A 23,190-nucleotide genomic window follows, 5' to 3' on the forward strand; every position below is an offset into this window, starting at 1 on the left:
CTTTAGTTTTTTTATTAAAAAAATTTTAAATAGAAGTTTAGTGGATTTACAGTATTTTATTAGTTTCAGGTGTACAACACCGTGATTCAATATTTTTAGATTATACTCCACTTAAAGTTATTACAAAATAATGGCTATATGTCCCTGTGGTGTATAATATATCCTTGTTGCTTATTTTATACATAGTAGTTTGTATCTCTTAATCCCATACCCCTATCTTGTCCCTTACCTGCTCCCTCACCCCTAGTTTGTTCTCTGTATCTGTGAATGTTTGTTATATTTTTACTTTTTAGATTCTACAAATAAGTGATATCATACAGTATTTGTCTTTCTCTGACTTATTTCACTAAGTATAATACTCTCTAGGTCCATCCATGTTGTTGCAAGTTAGCCTACCAACTTTTAATAGGCACCACATTTATTCTATAATCTATAAGCAAACTACAAATGAAATAGTGAGAAGATCATTTAAAAATTTTTTTTTCTTTTTGGCTGCGCCACGTGGCATGTGGGATCTTTAGCTCCCCGACCAGGGACTGAACCCCGGGCCACGGCAGTGAAAGCACTGAGTCTTAACCACTGGACGCCCAGGGAACTCCCTAAAAGTATTTTTTAAATATCAGTTTTGAGGGGGTTTATTTACCTTAATCTTCAAATAGGGTGAAAGGGGGAATAAAGTTGCCTTTAATTCTTGTTTAGATGTCCATTAATATTTAGCAGTAATAGCGGTGTTAAAAATTCACAATTTAAAAAATGTTCTAATCTGGTATAGGTATATAACAAGGTAATTACAGGAGAAATAACATAATGTCTAGGATTTACTCTAGAATATATCAGCAATAAATAAATAAATAAAATCTAAAAATAAATAAAGGGAGGGAGAGTCCTAGATGAAACAAGACTGGCAAAATGTTATTTGTTGAAGCTGAATGATGATTACCATGGGACTCATTATATTTCCCTTTCTACTTTTATGTAAGTTTGAAAATTTCTGTTAAGAGAAAGCTTTGAAAATTCACATCTTCATCAATATTCATTGAAAGTGTAGTTAACATGTACAAAATGTGGACTGCATTTAAAACAAGGTCTTAATGGTATATCTCGGATAAGAGTGATAACATAGTCAAGGATTCAATAATCAGTCACTATACAGACTAGGCCTGAAATACAAATCTCAATTTAGGAACTTCCATTGTGGGCAGGCAGGGGTAGGGGAAATAGCCCTCTTCTAAATTTCTCTCTCCCTTTAAAGATCCTTTATTCCCTCACTTTTTATTCCACCAGATTTGCTTGTAGCTTCTGAAACTCTCTGGGCAGCTGCCAATACAGACTCACAAAAATCCTTCTCTGCTGCCTGCCTCAAAGGGGCAGTGGCTTCTTAGGTCTCTTGCTTGTTCAAGCCTTGTTATGGTGACTATACTATCTCTTGAGTCAACCAGGCCAATCTTTGTGGGGAGGGGGGGGTTCATATTTTTACACATGTTAAAAATTAACTTTTTATGCACTTATAGAATTCTATAAATTAATTTGAAAGCAGATGTCTTCTTTTTTTTTTTAAATATGATCTGACTTGATGTGTATCTTACTGCCTGGCCCAATGGCATAGGGTATATTTAGGAGGTTACATTTTAGTATTTTTAAGTATTTTATTTTCTTCTGAGAAAATGAAACTAAGTAATAAGATATCATTTTAAAGAATAGTGCTTTATTGAATAAGTTTTATTCACAGAAAAATAAGCTTTAATCTATGATGACTGCCAGATTTTACAGTAGAAAGCAATTTTCTTAGTTTTCCATACTGATGGAAAGGTTTCTACTAAATGAAAAGAGCCATAAAATTATATTCACAAATATAGTACTCTTTCTCACACATTTCACATGATTATTCACAACACTAATACAATGACATAAGAATCAGTCATTTTGTCAGGTTAGATAAAGTATAACAGTAATGAAAAAAATGCAAACTCTTCTAACAAAAATTACATTAAAGCCTTTGTTACATCAAATAAAAAATGCAAATTTGTTGCTAAGTATAGACAGAATGACAAAATATATAGTAATTTTAAATGTTACATCAATGATACACAAGAATGTAATAAATGCCAAAAAATCTATATGCATTTCTGCAAACTTTAGACTTCAAAATAGAATCTTACCACCCAAACATTAATGTAGTATTGTACAATTTGAAGCTATATGTATTTAAGATTGTCCTATTGTATTAGTTATAAAGTATCATTTAATATGTAGTGAAGGTTATGGTATGGTATACAAGAAAAAATAAACATTTGAGACCTCCCTGGAGAGGTAGCTTGAAGTTTTTCACCGTCAAACTATGACCCAGTCTGAGCTATCACTAATTAGCTATACAGCTTTGAACAAATCATTTCACCTTTCAGCCTCAGTTCCCTTATCTGTAAAACAAGGGGGATGAATTTAGATACTCTCTAAGGTCTCTTCTAGCTCTGACACCCTATGATCCTATTATGCTGCAAATGAAATTCACACTGTGCTAAGTGTACAAGAGTCAAACTGAAACTGATTATGAAAGTGGGAATAAGCCAACTGTTTCTATTAGGAAAGCTCAACTAAATTTGGTGAGAATATTTTTTTCAAGTTATTAAAACAGGAATTTAAATATTTTTAAGGACTTGACCTACTTGTTCATTGTAATTTGCATCTTGACTATGACAAACAAACAAAAAAAATGAGTAAGAGTCACTGAAAGATATCATCTAAGTTTTAGCCCACATTTCCAGAGTCAAGGCATATCCACGGAAGGTAAAAGAGTGTTAGGTAGGGAATTAACATTTATACCAGGTATTTTACATATATGGCCTCCTTGAACTCATAACTTTGTAAGACACGTACTATTCTCATTTCACAGATGAAGAAATGGTTACCTCTTTTTTTCTTTTTTAAAGCAGATTTGGCTAAAAATAACCATATTTGTCAAATATTCCCTCCTGTTTTCTTATTTCTCTAATGGAAATGATACACAACCTATCCTACTTCTCCCGCCCCTCCACCCCTTTTCCCCATATTCAACAACTGGGTGAGCAGGAAATAAAACAATGATTTTGATCTAAAGGGTACGATATGTGGAACTAATGCTGTGGTGGTAGTCTCCGTTCAGAGTTCAAAATACCAATTTTATCCATTAAAATGAAAACAGGAAAAAAACTACCAACATTTAAATAATATAACAACAAAAGACCATAATACACAGGGCCAAATCACATCATATACATTCACTACACCCATCCTACCCCATCTTAGCCCCAAACCAAAGGGGAAAAAAAATAAAAACAAACAAAAAATCTAGTAGGAAAGGCAATACAAAGCTACTAATTAATAAACTGGAATTTATTTTATAAACACTAAACCCGTTTCTCAAAAATTAAGACAAAGCTTTTGATCAGCACACCAGATTATTACGAATAAAGATAATTATTTATTACAAAACAACTTGACTCTTCGCATGACTAAAATGTAGTAAAATAGGTGGTGCCTTTTGAAATCTTAGAGTGAACTTTATATAGAAAAGAATGTCTACATGTAGATAGTGAGAACTATTTTAGGAAGGGGGAGGCAGAGATTTGGATCTGGCTATATTTTTGACCTTGCAAGTGATCATTCTTTGCACAATTAGATGGGAAGGATCCAGGGCTTTTCATAGTGCAAACAAAGGCAAACATTGGTAAGTCTTTAAAAATTTGATTAGAAGTTGGAGTGTTGAGTGATTTAACAACCTGAAGCAACAGCACTTCTAAACAATTCTTAAAATAAACTTGTTAGCCACATCAGCTTCATGCATTAAATTTCACAACTCATGGGGAGAAAAAAGGTCTTGCTTAACTCTAAACATACAAGTTTTAGAAGAGTTTTAATGAACTGAGGCTTCCAGAACTGGAAAAGCCTTATGTTAAAACAGTTCAGTCCTCGGCCAACAACTAGACTGAACTAACTACCTGACTTGGAGCTGATGTGTCCTGGAAAACACATTTTTAAAACTTTAACACTTTTCTCCCCTTGTAATTTAAGTTTAAATTTAAAGCTTAAACTATACATGTAAAATTTAACTTAATGAATATATAACTAAACCTAAGTAGAAGAAAGTGCAAAGGTAAAGAACTGAGGATTTACATAGTAAAACAAAAACAGGGCAGTCATTATTTGATTTTTAAAATTCTCATTTAAATTTGCAGTGCTTTAAATGAATATCAAAGTAGTAATCAACAGAGGTTAAGAGACCATAATACTCTTTCTCTTAGAAAATACAACAAAAATATAACTTTTAACAGTTCCACTCTCAAACTTTTCTCTACAGTAAAATGCCTCACTCACCTCTACAACAGGTTGTTGTGAGAATCTTTGTCTGGGTGTTCTATGAAGCATTTTTAAACTTTCATTTTCTTTTTTTAATATATACTGATTCTTATTCAAGTTTTATTTTTTCTTTAATATTCAAACAACTCTTCTTTTCTTGTCAATATTTTATAATTTCCAAGAGGTTTTTAAGGATCTTGAGAGAACATTTATTTCAGAAGTATCTACTACTATCACTAGACAAGAAAACAAAAAACTTAGGTAAAGACTTGACATTTTGTCCTATATACATCTTAATCATCCTAAAGGTAAAAACTCACATGAAACTTTAAGATACAAGACGATATGAGAATCTCAACATGGAAAGCTGTCACTATAACTACGAGCAGTGTACAAACATGCTTCTACTCTTACCTACATAAGCTGACAGATGTTTAAAATACTGGGTTAACGAAGATCTTTTAGTAAAGTGACTTAGGCAGGCTTAAACTAGCAAGGATTAAGGATGAATCCTTACTAATTAATTGGAAGATCTGAGACATATTTTATATTTCATTTTACAAAATCAGGAATATTTATTTTGAAACAAGAGAAGAAGACATGGTCTACCTGTCAGAAAACTACCACTCAGAAATATTTTTCATCCACAAAGCAGGAAAAACATATAAACATTTAAATTTCACATTGGCACCAAAAAGGTTAACTGCCCTGCCTTCTTGGATTAGAAAAACTGAAGCTGAGCAGTAAGTAGTTTTGCAGGCGTTTGAACATGCCTAAGCCTTTAAATCAGTAAAATACTTTCTAAAAATTCTGATTACAAAAGTAATACAGACTTATAAAAAATTCAAACAGAACAAAATAAAAAAAGTAGAAAGTGAAAGGTCCCTCCCTGTAAAGCCCCTCTGGGACCCATACCCCCCCAAAGAAACCACATTTAACAGTTTAGTGCCTATCTTTCCAAATCTTCTGTTCTATACGTATATAAAACACACACACGTCACTTGGCTCATTCTATCCACAGTGTTTTGCCACTTGATTTTAAACTTAATATACCTCTGACATCTTTCCACGTCAGTACGTGTAGGCTAGATGGTATTCAATCATTAAATACCCTTTTAACGATGGCAAAATCATTTTTAAAAATCATCCACCCAAGTACATGTGTATAATTTTAAAAGAAAGTGGACAAAATCCTAAAACACAAACATCTAAAGATAATCTCTATCTTTCTACCAGTGTAGAATAGTTCATTCCTTTTTCACACAAAACAAATTATGTGATTGGGGAGATTAATCTGTACGTTTACAAAGAAGGCTCCATTTGTTAAGCCTATCTAAAAAGGATGAAAAAGTCAGTTGATTAATTCACTTACATTTAGAAATCTAAGTCAGTGTACTACATATACAAATTGTGATCAGTTATAATAATATGATGCTTCTTAGTCTAGGGTTTCAATTAAATAACAGTGAAAAAATAGGACAGATAATACAGCTAAAATCCTGAAAAATCCAGAAATTCAAATTTTAGATTGCTAACTATAACATCACAGTTTACATTTTTTCCCTACTTGGTAGCAAATGCTAATGGAATTCAATGCTGATTTCTTAAAGTTGGTTCACATCACACATTCAATCAGGGTAATAAGAATATAACACGCCTACTGTAGTTAGATTAAGACATAAAAATTTTTTGCTTGAAAGTAATGACTGTGTAGCACATGGGACATTTGTCCACTGCTTCCGCACACTGTTTACAAGTGACCAGATGTCCACAAGGAATAAAAACTACAGCAATATTTCTATCCATACAGATTTTGCAAAGCTTCTCCTCTTGCAGTAGCCTTAGCTGCTCTTCAGTACTAATCTCTGTACAAAGAGAGAAAAAAAAGTGTTAATTTTAGACTTTCTTAGTTGTTTAAATCCACTGAAATAATGTGAACCCCTACTATGTGCCAGACACTAATCAAGTGTTGGGAGATAGGATGACTCACATATGGCATCTGCTCTTAAGTAGTTCGCATGCTAGTGGGAGAGAAAGACATGAGCTGAGGCTACGGAGGTAAGCACAAAGTGATAAGTGCTATAATAAAGTTACATACAAAGTCTCTGGGACAAGACCACAGAACAAGTTCTTCTGTTCAGATTAGCTGGGGAAGGCTTCACGGGTTGGCGGCTGTTGGATGGGGGAGGGGGAAGTGGAAGAGTGACATTTAAAAATAGCAATTTGCTAAGCAGAGAAGCAAGGCTTAGGTAAAAGAAGTAGCATATAGAAAAGGCATGGCTTATTCCAGAAATGGAGGGATGGATTTGAGGGCTACTTCTGAAGTGGGACAAGTAGGATTTGGTGACTAGATGTGAGGGATGAGGAAGAAAGGAAATAAAGTTGATTTCAAGATTTCTAGCATGGCTGACAAGGGGATGGTAATGCCAATAGGAAATATACAAGGAGGTACAGGTTTGGGATTTTCAAGATTTTTTGAGGTGCTTGCACAGCATCCATATAAAAATGTCCAACAGGCAATCGGAGAGTCAAGTCTTGAGATCAGAAGAAGTTAGGGCTAAGGATAGAGATTTGGGTGTCATCAATACACAGCTGGCACTGAAGTTCTTGCTTAATTCAGCCTTTGTCAAACTAAGTTTTGTGAAATGTTAACAAATATGTCATAGAAATGTGTTTCACTGTCATATATAACTATAATGACAACAACATCAACAACAGCAGCAGTTAACAGTAATATAGCACTTCTACTATGTACTACGCAGTATTCCAAATGCATTACATATTATAACAACCTTTGTAATCACTGTATACCAGTGTATACCAAATTCAGCCTCACATGAGAATCACTTGGGGCATTTTTTTAACAATATATTCCTTGGCCCCATTCACTGAATCTAAAATAATGGGGTTGAGCACACTGGCATTTGGGAACCATGACTATCAAGTTCAGGGCAGTATGATAAAGCATATATGCCCTCTTAGAAATTCAAAATGCATTTCCCTATTTAACTACAGAGTTCATTTTTCATGGCATCTCTTTTAACATTCTGGGGAACACTATTCTGAAAACAGGTTTGGGAAACAGTGGTCTAATTTTATGCAACAAACACTTACTGAACACTTAGCTAGGTTCTAGGCATTAGAGAAAGAACAATTAACAAATACATAGACCCTGGGCTCCCAATCATTCATAGACAAGTAAGGAACACAAGCAGACAGGAAATTATAATACAGTGTGATGATAAAAAGGAATTATAACGTGTTATGAAGAACACAGGAAGGGTGTGTGTCCGTGCACACACACATAAAGGGAAGGCTTCCCAGAAAAAATTATACCTAAACTGGGTCCTAAAGGATGAGTAGGAGTAAAGTAGGAGAGGGAGACGGCCTTGGGGGACAGGAGCAATGGGAGAAGAGGGTTCTGGGCAGAGGAAATGACATAAGCAGGCTCCAAGGAGAGAGACAGAACCAGGCCTGCAAGTGCACGGGTAAGGCTTGGGAAGAGAATCTGAGGGGGAAATAGCATGACATGAGGCTACAGGTTAGCAGGAGCCTGATCATGAAGGATTTGGCAACCCATGTAAAGGAGTTTGGACTTGACACCGAGGACCCCAGGAGCCAGTGAAGGGTTTTAACCTGGAAAAAGATATCAGAATTGCTTCAGAAAGGTTTTTTTGATTAGCGGTGGAGAAAAGGATTATATAATCTCTTTTTTCTTAAAAGGCAACTTCCTGGGCATAATCAAAACTCAAAGATGGAACATAGAGATAAGAAGATAAACTGCCTGCCCCCAAGAAGCTTGTCTAATGGGCAGGAGAGAAAAGAAGACAGTTCCAAAATGATGTTACAATTGCTTTAACAGCAGAGAGAGTAGAGGGAGCTGCAAACTCTGCTATGGGTATTGGAGAAAACTTCAAAGAAGTGACCTTTGAGCTGAGCCTTGAAGGATGAGTTCAAGAAATGGATTTAAGGAACTGGGGGTGGAGTGGGGCATCAGATGAGGTATACAAACAGGAAAAAGGCATTCGGGGCATAGGAAACAACAGAAGCAAAGGGATGGCATTATAAACTGATTTATATTATATGGAAGCATCTGACCAAAAAAGTCAGAATAAAGTATATATTCATGCCATCACCAAGACTGTGGTAACCAGTGCGAGCTAGCCTGCCAGAGGAATATGGAAAAGCAGAGTGACTTGGTGAAGGGAAAGCATTTGAGATAACAGGCTTTCTGCTGCCGTCCACAAGCAGAGGGACTCGGAGATCATGCAGCAGAAGCAGAAAAAGGCAAATGAGAACGAAGAATCCAAGTAACTTCATGTCCAATCCTCTTGCACTTCTCCTGTGTGCCTGGAGCTAGTCCCACCATGCTAGAGTTTCCTCCTGTAGTGCTCACAGGTCCAGGCCTGGCATTCCCTTTGCCCTGAGTCTACAGCAGGTCTCTTTTGTGCTTCCTTCCCTTCAGGTAGTCTCTCTACACCTGGGCCAGTCCTGGGGGTCAGGGGACGACCCCTTCCCAGTGTTTTTTAAAAAGTAGCTTTGTAGGGCTTCCCTGGTGGCGCAGTGGTTGAGAGTCCGCCTGCCGATGCAGGGGACACGGGTTCGTGCCCCGGTCTGGGAGGATCCCACATGCTGTGGAGTGGCTGGGCCCGTGAGCCATGGCCACTGAGCCTGCGCGTCCGGAGCCTATGCTCCACAACGGGAGAGGCCACAACAGTGAGAGGCCCGCGTACCGCAGGAAAAAAAAAAAAAAAAAAGGTAGCTTTGTAATTCCAAGAAAAATCAAAAAAAGGAAGACAATTAAGTAATTTACACATTACTTTTGGATGTAATGCCACAATGAATAAAAAAGGACACTGGATCAGATACCTCCAGTAGTCAAATTTACAGAGACAGAAAGCAGAATGGTGGTTGCCAGGGGAGGGGGAAATGGGAGTTGTTTAATAGGTAAAGAGTTTCAGTTTTGTAGATGAAAAGAGTTCTGGAGATTGACTGCACTACAGTGTGAATGTACTTAAAACTACTGAACTGTACACTTAAAAATGGTTCGGAAGGTAAATTTTATGTGTATTTACCACAACTGCTTTGTTTTTGGCTGCGCCGCGTGGCTTGCTGGATCTTAGTTCCCTGACCAGGGATGGGACCCAGGCCCTCAGCAGTGAAAGCGCCGAGTCCTAACCACTGGACCGCCAAGGGAATTCCCCACAATTTTTTAAAAAGTTAAAAAAAAAAAACAAGAAAAAACAGGAACACCGGACCAGAAGTCAGGAAACCTGAATTTTACTCCCAACTATCTGAGTGACCTTGAGTAACAGCATATCTGCAGTTCAGTTTTCTCTGAAGTAATGAAAATTTTGTATGATCTTTAAGGTTCCTTTCATTCCGATTATTTGTGATTCCATGTTTGCAGACCACAATGGATGAAATGTCATGCCTACCAAACACAGATATCATTAACTCCACTTTTCCTACCTTATTTCAGGCTTGCATACAGACACTTACTTGAGATGGTGATGGTCTGGGCATTCTTTCCAGACTAATAGTTTACCTCTGGCAATTACTTCACTCTAGCCTTTAGAGTAACTACTAGGTTCTTTCCTTTCCTGAGGTACCTTTCCCCTTCTACTTTCTACAAGGCCCCCTTCTAGGTCAGGAGGTTCTGGCACATAGCAATAAAGGCAACAGCTAGATCATCTTTGATGTTATTTGCTAATATTTTTACTACATTATTTTAAACCATTTCTAGAATAAACTGATGTTGTTAATGTTCCTATCAGAGCAGATTCATGTGGAAAGACAGACTGATAAAAAATGTGTATGGGTTATTTGATTTTTACATTATGTTCTGTAATATACACATAAGGATTAAAGCAAGTGCCTTAGCACACACATGAAATAAAGGGCTTTGTATCATACTATGTTGTTTCTAAAAAGAAAGAAAAAAAGATACCAATTTGGTACTATCTTTAGAAGACTGGGGTATTCTCTGTCACAGAGCCAATGGGATAAAAACTAGTATTGAATCTAGGATTTCTCAATGAGTAACAATAACATTGTACTTTTTTCTAATAACTTCCATCTGTTTTACTTCAATTAGGCCCACCCTCTATTTTGTATAGAATTAAAAGATTCTTAGTGCCAGTCTTTCCTCATCAGCTTTGGGGAAGAGAAATAGACAGCAGTCCTCCATGAGAAGACAGGCTGTAACATTTACTTGCCTCTCAATTTTGTGAGACTAAGGAGAAATCATCTGATGAATTCTAACCCGTGCCCCTGAGAGCTGGCATTTGTTTAGGCCCTCCTTCCCACACTACCCTGGCTTGTAGTCTCAGTAATAAGAACTCCCCACCAACTCCTGTTGGATAGAGGACAAACATGCCCCAATGCACTCTGTCCCCTGTTCTCTTTCTACTGCAACCCACTAAATCTTTCTGTTGTAAACACCTTCAGGTATAAAAACTAACACCTTATTGTCAAACTTAATTAAGCTTGAGTTGTGGTTAAGGGGAGAATGGCACAATCACTGGTATCACGAAGTAAATGGTTTGTTTCACTATCACCAAGACACGTGGAGCTATTATAGGTTTAAAATACATGCATCTTTAAGGAAAAGATGCTTTCTGCTGAATCTTTTACATCAACTAATGTAATTTAAAACATCATTAATGTTATACTGTTTTATGACTTATGTAATTATCTGAATAATGTTTCAAAAACATCTGAAATAACCTAAAGATCAAAAGGGTCTTTAAGGTAAAAAAAAAAAAAAAAGTGAACTTTTAGGTTCATTAGCCCTTGGAGAGTTCTCATCTTTTGATACAGGTGGTCAAAAGCTTAGAGAACGATTATAATAAAGTACCCCAAGAATGTATTCAGTTTGAAACCTTTTCTTTAACCTCCAATGTTGCTGGCAAGCTCTAGAGTAGCTGTCATCCTTAAAGGAGAAACTTGTATTTTTTATCTTTCTTTTTCCTAAAAGGAGGTTATATACTTCTCTTCTACATTATTTAATACACTTTCTATACATGATTCATAGTATTAAGATGCCATTAATTCAAGCTCTATTTAGCAATATGACCCCTTTATATATTTACATCATATGAAAAGTTGCAGAACACTCTAAATCCAAAGAGTTTCAACTACAAAACTTATAGTCTACACACAACGATAAAAGTTAGTCTTTGTTGTTCTTTATCTAAAATAAAGCATAAACTCACACTTTTAAAATGAATGGATCACTGGATCTTACTTGGACCCTGAGTAGAACAAATGAACTGAAAAAACATTTTAAGACAATGAGGAAAATTAAAACCAACTGAATTTCAGATGATATGGAATTACTGTTAATTTTGTTAAGTGTGACAATAGTATGTTATAGGCTAAATGTCTGTCTTCCCAAAATTCATACGTTGAACCCCTAACCCACTGTGTGATGGTACTTGGAGGTGGTGCCTTTGGGAGATAATTAGGTTTAGATGAGGTAATGAGGATGGGACTCCATGATGGGATCAAGGTCCTTATAAGAAGAAGAACAGAAAGCAGAGTGCTCTCTCTCTTGGCCATGTGAGGACTTAGAGAAGGCAGCCATCAGCAAGCCTGGAAGAGAGTCTTCATCAGGAACCAAATCTGCCTGCACCTTGGTCTTGCACTTCCCAGCCTCCAGAACTATGAGAAACAAATGTCTGTTGTTTAAGCCACCCAGTTTACAGTACTGTTATAACAGTCTGAGCAGATTAACACACAGTATTAAGGTGATGTTAAAAGAAGTCCCTATCTGTTAGATATTTATCCAAGTATTTATAGGTAAATGATATATAGGATGTCTGGGATTTACTTTGAAATACTACAGCAAAGAAAAAAAGGTGGGGGAAGAAGTGAAACAAGATTAGAAAAGTGTCGATAATTATTGAAGATGGTCGATGCGTACGTGAGGGTTCATTATACTATTCTCTCCACTTTTGAGTATGTTTGACAGTTTTCATAATAAAAAGTTTTAAAAAACATTTATCCTAAGGGGAATATGAGAGGAGGGAAATGAATGGGCCACCAAGTCATGTAAGATACTATCCATAATGAAGTGATGTTAGGTGTGTCTTGCTTTTTAAAAACAGGCATGCGTACCTTTCTGTAACGAAGTCTGACCTGATTCATCTTGTGCATTGTCTTTCTGAGCACTCACTAGATCTGCAACCAGAACTTCAAGTGATTTATAGTTGCTCCCAGATGTCTGAATTTTTTCCTCCATTATTTTCTTAATGTCCTTGAAACTGAATCCCATTCGTATAGCTTCTTGTACCATAGGATTTTGGAATATGGTATCATCTGAAATGAAAACTGGTGAGGAAAAGATCATAGAGTTTAATTATTTTCATGAACACAACTCAACAGCAAAGTATAATTGAAAAGAAAAATTTAAGCAACAAGCAAAAAATCAAAACCAGGGACTCCCCTGGTGGTCTAGCAGCTAAGACTCTGCGCTCCCAATGCAGGGGGCCCAGGTTTGATCCTTGGTCAGGGAACTAGATCCCACATGCCTCAAAAAAAATTTAAAAATCCCGAGTGCCGCAACTAAGACCCAACGCAGCCAAATAAATAAACAACAACAACAACAAATCAAAACCAAACCACCAAACCAAAGCTGCTTTGGGAAGAGGACTTAGAAATACTTGGGCGTTGAAGAATCACTTTCAGAATCTTACAACAGTTGAAAATGCAATGAGTATGTATTTTGTAGCATTATGAATTGAGATTAGGTGCTTTAAAGACTACATGAACAGTACAAGATAAGGTAAAACAGATAAGAAAAGGGTTAAGCGCTTCAAAATTCTGAAAAGCGTGGATGCCTTTAGTGAATCACCAGCAATTATTTTGAAAAAATCATGGGAAATAGAGGAAGACGCAGTCTGTAACCTTGAATGTATCAGCTTCCTATCTCTCTGACTTAGTTTCTGCAGCTGGGGGGAGGGTGGACTAGATAAGGCAAGAAAGCAAATAGAAAGTCACTTTAATGACACTCAAAGTAGGAATACAGATTGTGTAGTGATGTGCTAAAAGAGGAGACTTCTCCTCTGACTCATCAATTCCACTCTTCAGTATTTTTCTTTTTCTTTTCCATGCCACACAGCTTGCAGGATCTTAGTTCGCCGACCAGGGATTGAACCTGCGCCCCGGCAGTGAAAGCGCTGAGTCCTGACCACTGGACCGCCAGGAACTTCCCCACTCTTGGGTATTAAAAATGAGTACATATATCCACCAAAGACATACACAAGAATATTCACAGCAGTGTATTTATAACAGGGCCAAACTGGAAACAACTCAAATGCCCATCATCAGGTGAATGGATAAGTAAATTCTGGTATATTCAAATATTACACAGCAAGAAAGAAAAATGAACTACTGCCACAGACAACATGGATCAATCACATAGATACGATAAACAAAACATCATCATAAGGATGAACCAGAGACAAAAGAGTGCATACTGTATGATTACATTTTTAAGATGTTCAAATCTAATCTATGGTAATAGAAGTCAGAATATAACTTGAGGGTGGATATTGATTGGGAAGGGGCCTGAAGGAGCTTTCCAGGGTGGTGGAAATGTTCTATATCTTGATCTGGGTGATGGTTAGATGGACCTCTACCTCATACCATATACAAAAATTAACTCAAAATGGATGAAAGACCTGAATGTAAGAGCTAAAACCATAAAACTCTTAGAAGAAAACACAGGTGACCTTGGATTAGGCAATGATTTCTTAGACATGACACCAAAAGCATAAGCAACAAAAAACAGACAAGTTGAACTTCATCAAAATTAAAAAGTAATATGATTCAAAGGACACCAACAAGAAAGTGAAAAGACAACCCACAGAATGGGAGAAAATATTTGCAAATCATATATTTGACAAGGGACTTATATGTATAATGTACAAAGAACTAAAATATATAAAGAACTATTACAACTCCATAATAAAAAAAAAGTAACCCAACTAAACAAAGGGCAAAGGAGATGAACAGACATTTCTCCAAAGAAGACATACAAATGGCCCATAAGCACATAAAAAAATGCCCAACATCATTAGCTATCAGGGAAATGCAAATCAAAACCACAATGAGACATGCTTCACACCCACTAGGAGGGCTGTAATAAGGAGACAGACAAGTGTTAACAAGGATGTAGAAAAACTAACTGAAACCCTCATACACTGCTGGTGGGAATATAAAATGGTGCAGCCACTTTGGAAAACCGTCTGGCAGTTTATCAAAAGTTTAAACATAGAGTTACCACATGACCCAGAAATGCCATCCCTAAACATATACCCAAGAGAACTAAAAACATATGCCCACACAACAACTTGAACACAAACATTCATAGCAGCATCAGCATCATTCATAATAGCCAAAGAGTGGAAACACCCCAAATGTCCACTGACTAATGAATGGATAAACAAAATGTGGTATTATCCATATAAAGGAATATTTTCCACCATAAAAAATAATGAAGTACTCATATATGATAAGGGTTGAACTTATATGACTGGATGAACCGTGAAACCACACATTATTACTCCACTTATATGATACGTCCAGAATAGGCAAATCTATAGAAACAGAAGTAGATAAGTGGTTGTTTGTGCTTGGGGGTCGAGGGGCTGCAATGGTGAATGACTGCTAAGGAGTATGGGGTTTCTTTCTGGGGTTATGATAATGTTTTGCAATTAAATAGTAGTTATGGTTGTACAACCCTGTGAATGTATCAAAACCCACTAAAGTGTATACTTTATACGGGTGCAATTTTTGCTATATGAATTATATCTTCATTTAAAAACACTAATCCTAAACCAGAGCAAGAGTCTTACTAGTCATAAAAGGAATAGTATGCAGTATAAGGATGATTATTATCAAGAAATGTTATAGAATCTTTGTTTCTGGACAATTTCAAAAATACAGGCTGGAATAAATGATTTCTTAAACTGTATCATTTATGCACATTACAAAACCTTAATCAAATAGTATCAAATTGGCTCTCCTTCTCTAGCATACGTATGAATATATATAGTATTCTCTTGCCTTCTAATCCTTAAGATACTAAATAGATGATGTTATGAGTATAGGGAGTGGGGAATCACCAGACATATTCTATTTTTGAAACATGATGCCTACGTTGAGAATGAGATCTGTAGTGTGATGTAGGATTCAGAAGACCTTATTTACAGTCCTAGTTCCACTAACGCTTTGTAATGTAACCGTGGGCAGGTCACTTAACCTCTCTGTTTCTTCATCTGAAAAGTGGGATAACGATATCTTCTTTGTTTCACATAATATCTTTCTCTGCACACTTTAGTTTTTTTTTTTTTTTTTTTTTTTTTAATTAACATCTTTATTGGGGTATAATTACTTTACAATGGTGTGTTAGTTTCTGCTTTATAACAAAGTGAATCAGTTATACATATACATATGTTCCCATATCTCTTCCTTCTTGCGTCTCCCTCCCTCCCACCCTCCCTATCCCACACACTTTAGTTTTTAAAGATGCCTATCATGAGTAAATAATCTTTGTGATAAAAATCCTCTACCTCTCTAAAAGGTAATAGGAGGTAAACAAACCAAACCATACCCCTTTGTGAAGAAGCTGGGGAAGGCAAAAAGATGGCATGGAATAAGGAAGCAGGAAGGTTAGGGCTGATCATGGTGATGGCACATTAGTAGAGCACTGGATTCACAATCCTGGCTAACTAAAGAAACCCCATTGACAAAAATACACTTAACGAAAAAAAAAAATACACTTAACGCTTTTTGTGATTTTAACAGAAATAACAATGGAGAGCCTACAGCTGTTCCTCTGGAACTTGGAAAAACTGTCCAACCTCTGAACTAATGTTCCCAGTATATAAATATCCAACTTAAATTTATAGGCACTTCATTAATTCTTAAGTCTACAGCAATCTCATCTCAAAGATATATACCTTGAAAGAATCAGTTTACCTTTCCACCTTATAAATAACAAGTATAATAAACTGGCAATGAAATTAAAAGTATTTATTTTAATAAGAATATTTACCAATTCTTTTAGTTAATGATGGTGTTTTTTCAGCAGTTCTCGTCTAAAATAGAAATATGAATTATAAGTTAGAATTCCTTTTGGTAGAAGACAATTACTTCAATTTGAGAAGTTATGTTAATCATGAGTTTATAAATTAGCTTTATTCCAGTTCAACATATGAATATTCACAAGAGGCATATAGCCTGATGAAGCTAGAAGTTAAAAGATCATCTAACCCAATCCATTCACTTTACAGACAAGAAGCTGAGGCTCAGGGAGATTAAACAACTTGATTGAGGCAATACAGTTCATGGCAGGGCCATAATGGCAACTCTTCTGTCTCATTCTAGTCCAGGGCTCTTTCCACAAAGTACTGATGCCTTGGCCACCCCAGGCCACACTATCAATATAGATACCTTTTTGAGATTTTAAATATTGTCTGTGAAAAGTTAAAGACTAGTAGTACAAAACACATTATACAAGTCTAAGTTCAGAAGGCTGAGGGATTTAAGTGTTTTAGTTCTTCAAGCCCATTTTCGCCTACAGTGATACTTAAATCAGTTCATCCTGATTCCCTTTTCACAAATTTGCTTTAGCTTAAGAAAAACGAGCACTCTTCAAGATCTCCCCTTTAAGCTCACCATACATTACTGTTTTACTTTTAAAATTTTTATTTTATATTGGAGTATAGTTGATTTACAATGTTGTGTTAGTTTCATGTGTACAGCAAGGTGATTCAGTTATACATATATCTATTCTTTTTCAAATTCTTTTCCCATTTAGCTTATTACAGAATATTGAGCAGAGTTCCCTGTGCTATACAGTAGGGTCCTTGTTGGTTATCTATTTTATTTTATTTATTTATTTTAATAAATTTATTTATTTTTGGCTGTGTTGGGTCTTCATTGCTGCACACGGGCTTGCTCTAGTTGGTGGCGAGCTGGGGCTACTCTTCACTGGGGTGCGTGGACTTCTCATTGCAGTGGCTTCTCTTTGTTGCGGAGCACAGGCTCTAGGGGCACGGGCTTCAGTAGTTATGGCACAAGGGCTCAGTAGTTGTGGTACAAGGGCTCAGTAGTTGTGGTACAAGGGCTCAGTAGTTGTGGCACGCAGGCTCAGTAGTTGTGGCACGGGCTCTAGAGCACAGGCTCAGTAGTTGTGGCGCACGGGCTTAGTTGCTCCGCGGCATGTGGGATCTTCCCAGACCAGGGCTCGAACCCATGTCCCCTGCATTGGCAGGCGGATTCTTAACCACTGCGCCACCAGGGAAGTCCCGGTTATCTATTTTAAATATAGTAGTTTGTGTATGTTAAACTCAAACTCCTAATTTATCCCCCTCTCCACCTTTTCCCTTTGGTAACCATAAGTTTGTTTTCTGTGAGTCTGTTTCTGTTTTGTTAAATAAGTTCATTTGTATCATTTTTGCTCACTGACTTCCTTTTGGTCACACATACCTTCTTTTGGTGTCTTAACACCTCCATCAAGCCTTCTGCCCTGGGAGCGATTCTGTTTCTTTAGGTGATTTTGCATAACTCTCTTCTGAACCATTATATTTTGTTTAGCAATGTAGCAGAGTTAATATTTTTTGACAACTACTTTTTAAAGACTGTTTAGGTACACAGTAAAATTGAGGGGAAGATACAGAGATTTCCCATGTACCCCTTGCCCCAACACATGCGTTCCCTCCCTCATTATCAACATCCTTCCCAGAGTGGCACACTTGTTAAAATCAGTGAACCTACACTGATATGTCATAATCACCCAAAGTCTATAGTTTACATTAGGGTTCACCCTTGTTTTACATTCTATCACCATACATTATTAATCTAAAATACTATACTATGAATTTTATACTAAGAAATCATTGCAAAACAAATTATGTAATATCTGAAAATATATATTCTACAATATGTGACTTACCAGAGACTCCTCAATTGAATGGGTTAAATGAATATTGTTTATGTATTCTTGTCCCTTCTCTTCTAACAGAAATCTACACCTAAACAAATAAAACGTTAAACTTTAGTAGCTCATAAATTAGTAAAGTATAATTAAAGATATAACCTCCATCATCTTAATTCCATTAACTTGCTTTTCGATATTTCTAAGGAGCCACAAAATAAAATGTTACTCAATTCCTTATTAAACTATCATTTTAAGGTTAAAAAAATGTTCTCTTTGTTATCCTAATATGCTAATGTCAGTACAACAAAAATATCAACTTGAGAACTTTCAGCTTTTACACAAATTATTAAATTAGCACCTTGACATTTAAAAACAAGTTTTAAGTAATCTTAACGAGTTTTATTTAGAGATTAACCAATTGTACATTTTAAAGGAATTCTTTAGGCTTTCAGCTTTTCCTTTTAAGGCTGTTTAAGGTTAAAATTTATTTTCAAATGATCATTCTGAAGTTTTAAGTTGTACTATTTTGTAGGCCAAAAATCCACATCACTGTACACTGTACACATCTGTGTACTTTATTTTAAAGAGGCAAGACGGCAAAGAGATGTTTAGAATATGTCATCTTTCTAAGATGCCACTGAGTGTAAGCAGCATGATTATATTATGTACTACCACTGCCAATTAAATTATGACCCACCACCAGATGTGTCCTGGTTTCAGAGATCTGAAAATGTGACCAACTGTGTGCCTTAGAATCCGCGAGATTCAGTAGTATTTGTTAGAGGGCATGATGGATTCTTAAGGAATCTCCTGGGCAACATGGGCTCTCATGCCCATCATTAAAGAGCCTACTTCCCACAGTGGATAAGAATCTGCCTGCCAATGCAGGGGACACGGGTTCGACCGCTGGTCCAGGAAGATCCCACATGCTGCAGAGCAACTAAGCCCGTGCGCCACAACTGAGCCCGCATGCTGCAACTACCACGATGAGAAGCCCATGCACCACAATGAAGAGTAGCCCCCGCTCACCACAACTAGAGAAAGCCTCACAGCAACAAAGACCAACAAGGACAAAAATTTTTTTTTAATTTTAAAAATAAAAAAAATAAAGAGCCTACTTCCAAACAACAACAAAAGCATACATTCCTTTTTTTTTAAAAAAAGTAATTAATTAATTTGGCTGCGTTGGGTCATCGTTACTGCACGGGGGCTTTCTCTAGTTGCAGCGAGCGGGTGCTACTCTTCATTGCGGTGCGCGGGCTTCTCATTGCGGTGGCTTCTCTTGTTGTGGAGCATGGGCTCTAGGTGCATGGGCTTCAGTAGTTGTGGCACACGGGCTCAGTAGTTGTGGCTCACAGGCTCAGTAGTTGTGGCTGGCGGGCTCCAGAGCGCAGGCTCAGTAGTTGTGGCGCATGGGCTTAGTTGCTCTGTGGCACGTGGGATCTTTCTGGACCAGGGCTCAAACCTGTGTCCCCTGCTTTGGCAGGCGGATTCTTAACCACTGCGCCACGAGGGAAGTCCCATACGTTCCTAATTTGGTGTTTAGAAATAGAATCATCTGAACGTCATAGATGTGATACGTAAGTAATGAATGGTTTGGTCACTGGAGAAGGCTTAGGTGTTTTTTTTTTTTTTTTTTTTTTTTTTGTGGTACGCGGGCCTCTCACTGTTGTGGCCTCTCCCGTTGCGGAGCACAGGCTCCGGACGCGCAGGCTCAACGGCCATGGCTCACGGGCCCAGCCGCTCCGCGGCATGTGGGATCTTCCTGGACCGGGGCACGAACCCGTGTCCCCTGCATCGGCAGGCGGACTCTCAACCACTGCGCCACCAGGGAAGCCTGGCTTAGGTGTTTTGTTCAAATGTATATAAAGTAGGTGACCCCATTTTTATAAACCTGGTGTGAATTTCAAATTTCAATTGGTGAAGGCAAAAATAGCTGATGTGAAAAGTTATTCAAGTCTTCCCACTGCTTGTGTGCTGTCCAACTTGCCTGTCACTGAAGGAACATTTAAATACCTTACCCTGGATACCACATAGCATGTTGTTCCCAAGGGTCTTCACTGGGCTTCCAATCAGTTAGCCCTCCTCCACAGTGAAAGCACTTTACTTTATCACCTTCACCTAAGAAACACACAAGTAAAAATACATGTATTTGTGCAATTACAAGCTTACCCCAAAATATCCTTTTAAATACTATAAAATTAAGCATTTCTAAATTACATGAAAGTCTCATAGCTTAAAAGAAGATATCTGAATTCACATCTAAGTAACAGATAAGATCATTTGAGGAGGAAATACACACTAAATTCACTGATTCAATTTGAGGTATTTTACAGAAGACACAAATAAAATTTCCCAATTTTTATGCGAAAAATCACAATTGTTTTAACATATGTCATTTGGGGCCATCAATGCTACATTTACTTTTTCAAACTGTGAAACTTTAACAATAAAGTTCAGCATATATATAAGTTTCTCTAAGGTTATAGCTATATGACACTAAACAAACTTTCAAGATTGCTATATGATACTAAGTAAATAAAATATTGAAATAACTTATATTTTGTATTTTGGCACTATTCAATCTTAAAGTAACTGGGTCAGATATATAACGGTATAATTTTTCTGAATATTCCTGGAAGCCATCACACTAATGGCCCTTCCTTCCCTACTGACATGTCTACAGCAGTCCATTTGAAAAGTGCTCATTTTAAGCAATAAGGTATCTTTTGAATATACAGGGCAGCTTTCAAATATACAGTCTATGTACAAAAGGCAGGTATCAATTTTAACATCAGCCAAAGTAAACTCCCTAATGTTAACTCTTCTTATAGGGTTGTTGTGAAGCATAGAGAAAATGCATGTAATATACGCATTGAGCACATATAGTAGGTGTGTAATAAATTATAGTTAGTATTACTATCAGACCTATTCTTCTATCAGGGATATCTATCATCTTTTGCATGTCATTCTTCTCCAAAACACAATTACATAAAGATAAATATGACTCATAATATGGTAATCTTTTCCACGTAAATTCAGTGGTTATATTACAGATTCAACATAAGGGTTCACAGAATAATACTAATATAAATAATGATGTCGGCCTACACCTAAATATTTACCAGTTCCGGGGGCAAATGGCATCTATTTACTTTTTAGGAGCCCTGGGATAGTTGGAAAGTTATTTATTAGCCTACTTTTATAATAAAGTTTACCTAAAGCATAAAATCCAGCTCTTGCAAGCTGCTCCTTGTTAACTGAGTATATCCACGTCCCAAATGTAATGATCCGTGCTTCGTAATCTGCCATGGCTGGATTTCTTGGAGGATTTGTTGAATTTGGGAAATTCCTATCAGAACTCACGACATCAGATTCACTTTGAATATTAAAATTCCGGCCCAATACAAAGAAGCAATTAGGAAAGTGTCGCCTGTGTTCTGACCATGCACGATCACAAGGTTCCCAATTTTTCAGTTTCCCGCCACAACAAAAGCATTGTACTTGATCATCAATACCCGTGTAGTAGAGTCCAGCACTAGCTAACTCTCTTGGGGTTAAGTGGGCATAGTCTGGCCAGTTTTGAAATGACTTTAATCTAGCTTCTTCACTACACATGGCAGGGTTCCTTGGGTATATGGTGTCTGATAAATCTACAACCTGTCCAGTTCTCAAAAGATAGTCTGCATGAGTCTCAGATGGCCTTTCTAAAACAAAATGATTTCTGTTTCCCAGACAGTTTTCAGCTTTGTACTGACCATTTTGGACACCAGGATTTGTAGGCTGTGCAGCATTACTTTCGAAATAAAAGCCATTGATAAATCTGCAATTTGGGGATACTTTCCTGTGTCTTCCAACTGCTGAGTCTCCATACTGCCATCTATCTACTGCTGCATGACAACTAAAGCACCGCACGGTGTCTCCTTCACCAGTGTATAGAAAACCAGCTCGTGCTAGTGTTGATGCTGAAACAGGACTACTACTTGGAAAATTAGCAAAAGTTTTTAATCTATTAAACTCTTCTACAAATTCTTCATCCTTACTGATGTCTGCAGGTACACAAGTTTTAGATCCTTCAAAACTGTTAAAAGTCATCTTCTCTTGAAAATAGGACTTGTCCACCTTTTCTAAAAAGAGAACATTACATTAGGAAATCCAAAAATGTCAAACACAAGCAATATACTTTCGATATTAGGAGTTAACAAATTACCCACTGATGACACAATTTTAAAGAAACATTCTAATTCTAAATACTAGAATCCTACATTACCACATGATTCAGGTTATAAAGTAAAAACTAGCATTTTTGTTTTCTCTTTCAGAGGAAAGTAATATTTAAGCAGGTAGATCAGAACTATTCATTTTTAAGTGCCTATTTTACATAAATATGAAAACTATGTGATGCAGAATATATTAAAATTATTAACCATGTAAAATCATTAATTAGGAAAAGCACGAAAGAAGCATAAAATATGCAGATTCTTGAAGTCTATGCATAATTGTTATAATGGATCATTGTATATTCAAGGCATCTAAGTTTAGTTTTTACAATTAAAAGAATGTTCAGAATGTTAATGAATTTTTAATATTTCTTTATGATTAGCAAAAGATAAGTTTTATTCACAATGTTGGTTCCAATGTATTCTTTAAGAGCATCAAATGTTTATGATTTTCACGTATAAACAGAGTCCATTTTTGTTAGAATTGGATCATTTCAAATGTATATAATACTGCCCTCTAGAGGGTGGCTCAGGAAAAATACTAAGTACTTGTAGACCTTAACTGCAGTTACTTTTGCTATCAACTGCCCACGGTCAAGAAACAAACTGTTCAAATGGAAGAGAAGTACTATTGCAGCCTCATTAGAGCTGCCAAATTACAGCTGTGTAATATTTAACCAAGATAAA

General features: G+C 36.6%; 1 protein-coding gene across 5 annotated transcripts in view; it reads right to left on the minus strand.

Moving 5' to 3' along the window:
* Positions 1-1,694: 1,694 nt before the first annotated feature.
* XIAP (X-linked inhibitor of apoptosis) overlaps positions 1,695-23,190 on the minus strand; it is a 45,081-nt gene continuing 23,585 nt past the window's right edge. For all 5 annotated transcript variants that reach the window (XM_060001949.1, XM_060001946.1, XM_060001950.1 and 2 more), the window contains 6 exons: positions 21,502-22,410; positions 20,305-20,404; positions 18,299-18,377; positions 16,397-16,439; positions 12,454-12,666; positions 1,695-6,197 (listed from right to left, as the gene is read on the minus strand). In XM_060001949.1, the coding sequence (XP_059857932.1) occupies positions 6,004-6,197; positions 12,454-12,666; positions 16,397-16,439; positions 18,299-18,377; positions 20,305-20,404; positions 21,502-22,378 (1,506 nt within the window). In that variant the 5' untranslated portion in view covers positions 22,379-22,410 and the 3' untranslated portion in view covers positions 1,695-6,003. The remainder of the gene's footprint in view (positions 6,198-12,453; positions 12,667-16,396; positions 16,440-18,298; positions 18,378-20,304; positions 20,405-21,501; positions 22,411-23,190) is intronic.

The sequence above is a fragment of the Delphinus delphis genome, chromosome X, assembly GCF_949987515.2.
Source record: "Delphinus delphis chromosome X, mDelDel1.2, whole genome shotgun sequence".
Lineage (NCBI taxonomy): Eukaryota > Metazoa > Chordata > Mammalia > Artiodactyla > Delphinidae > Delphinus > Delphinus delphis.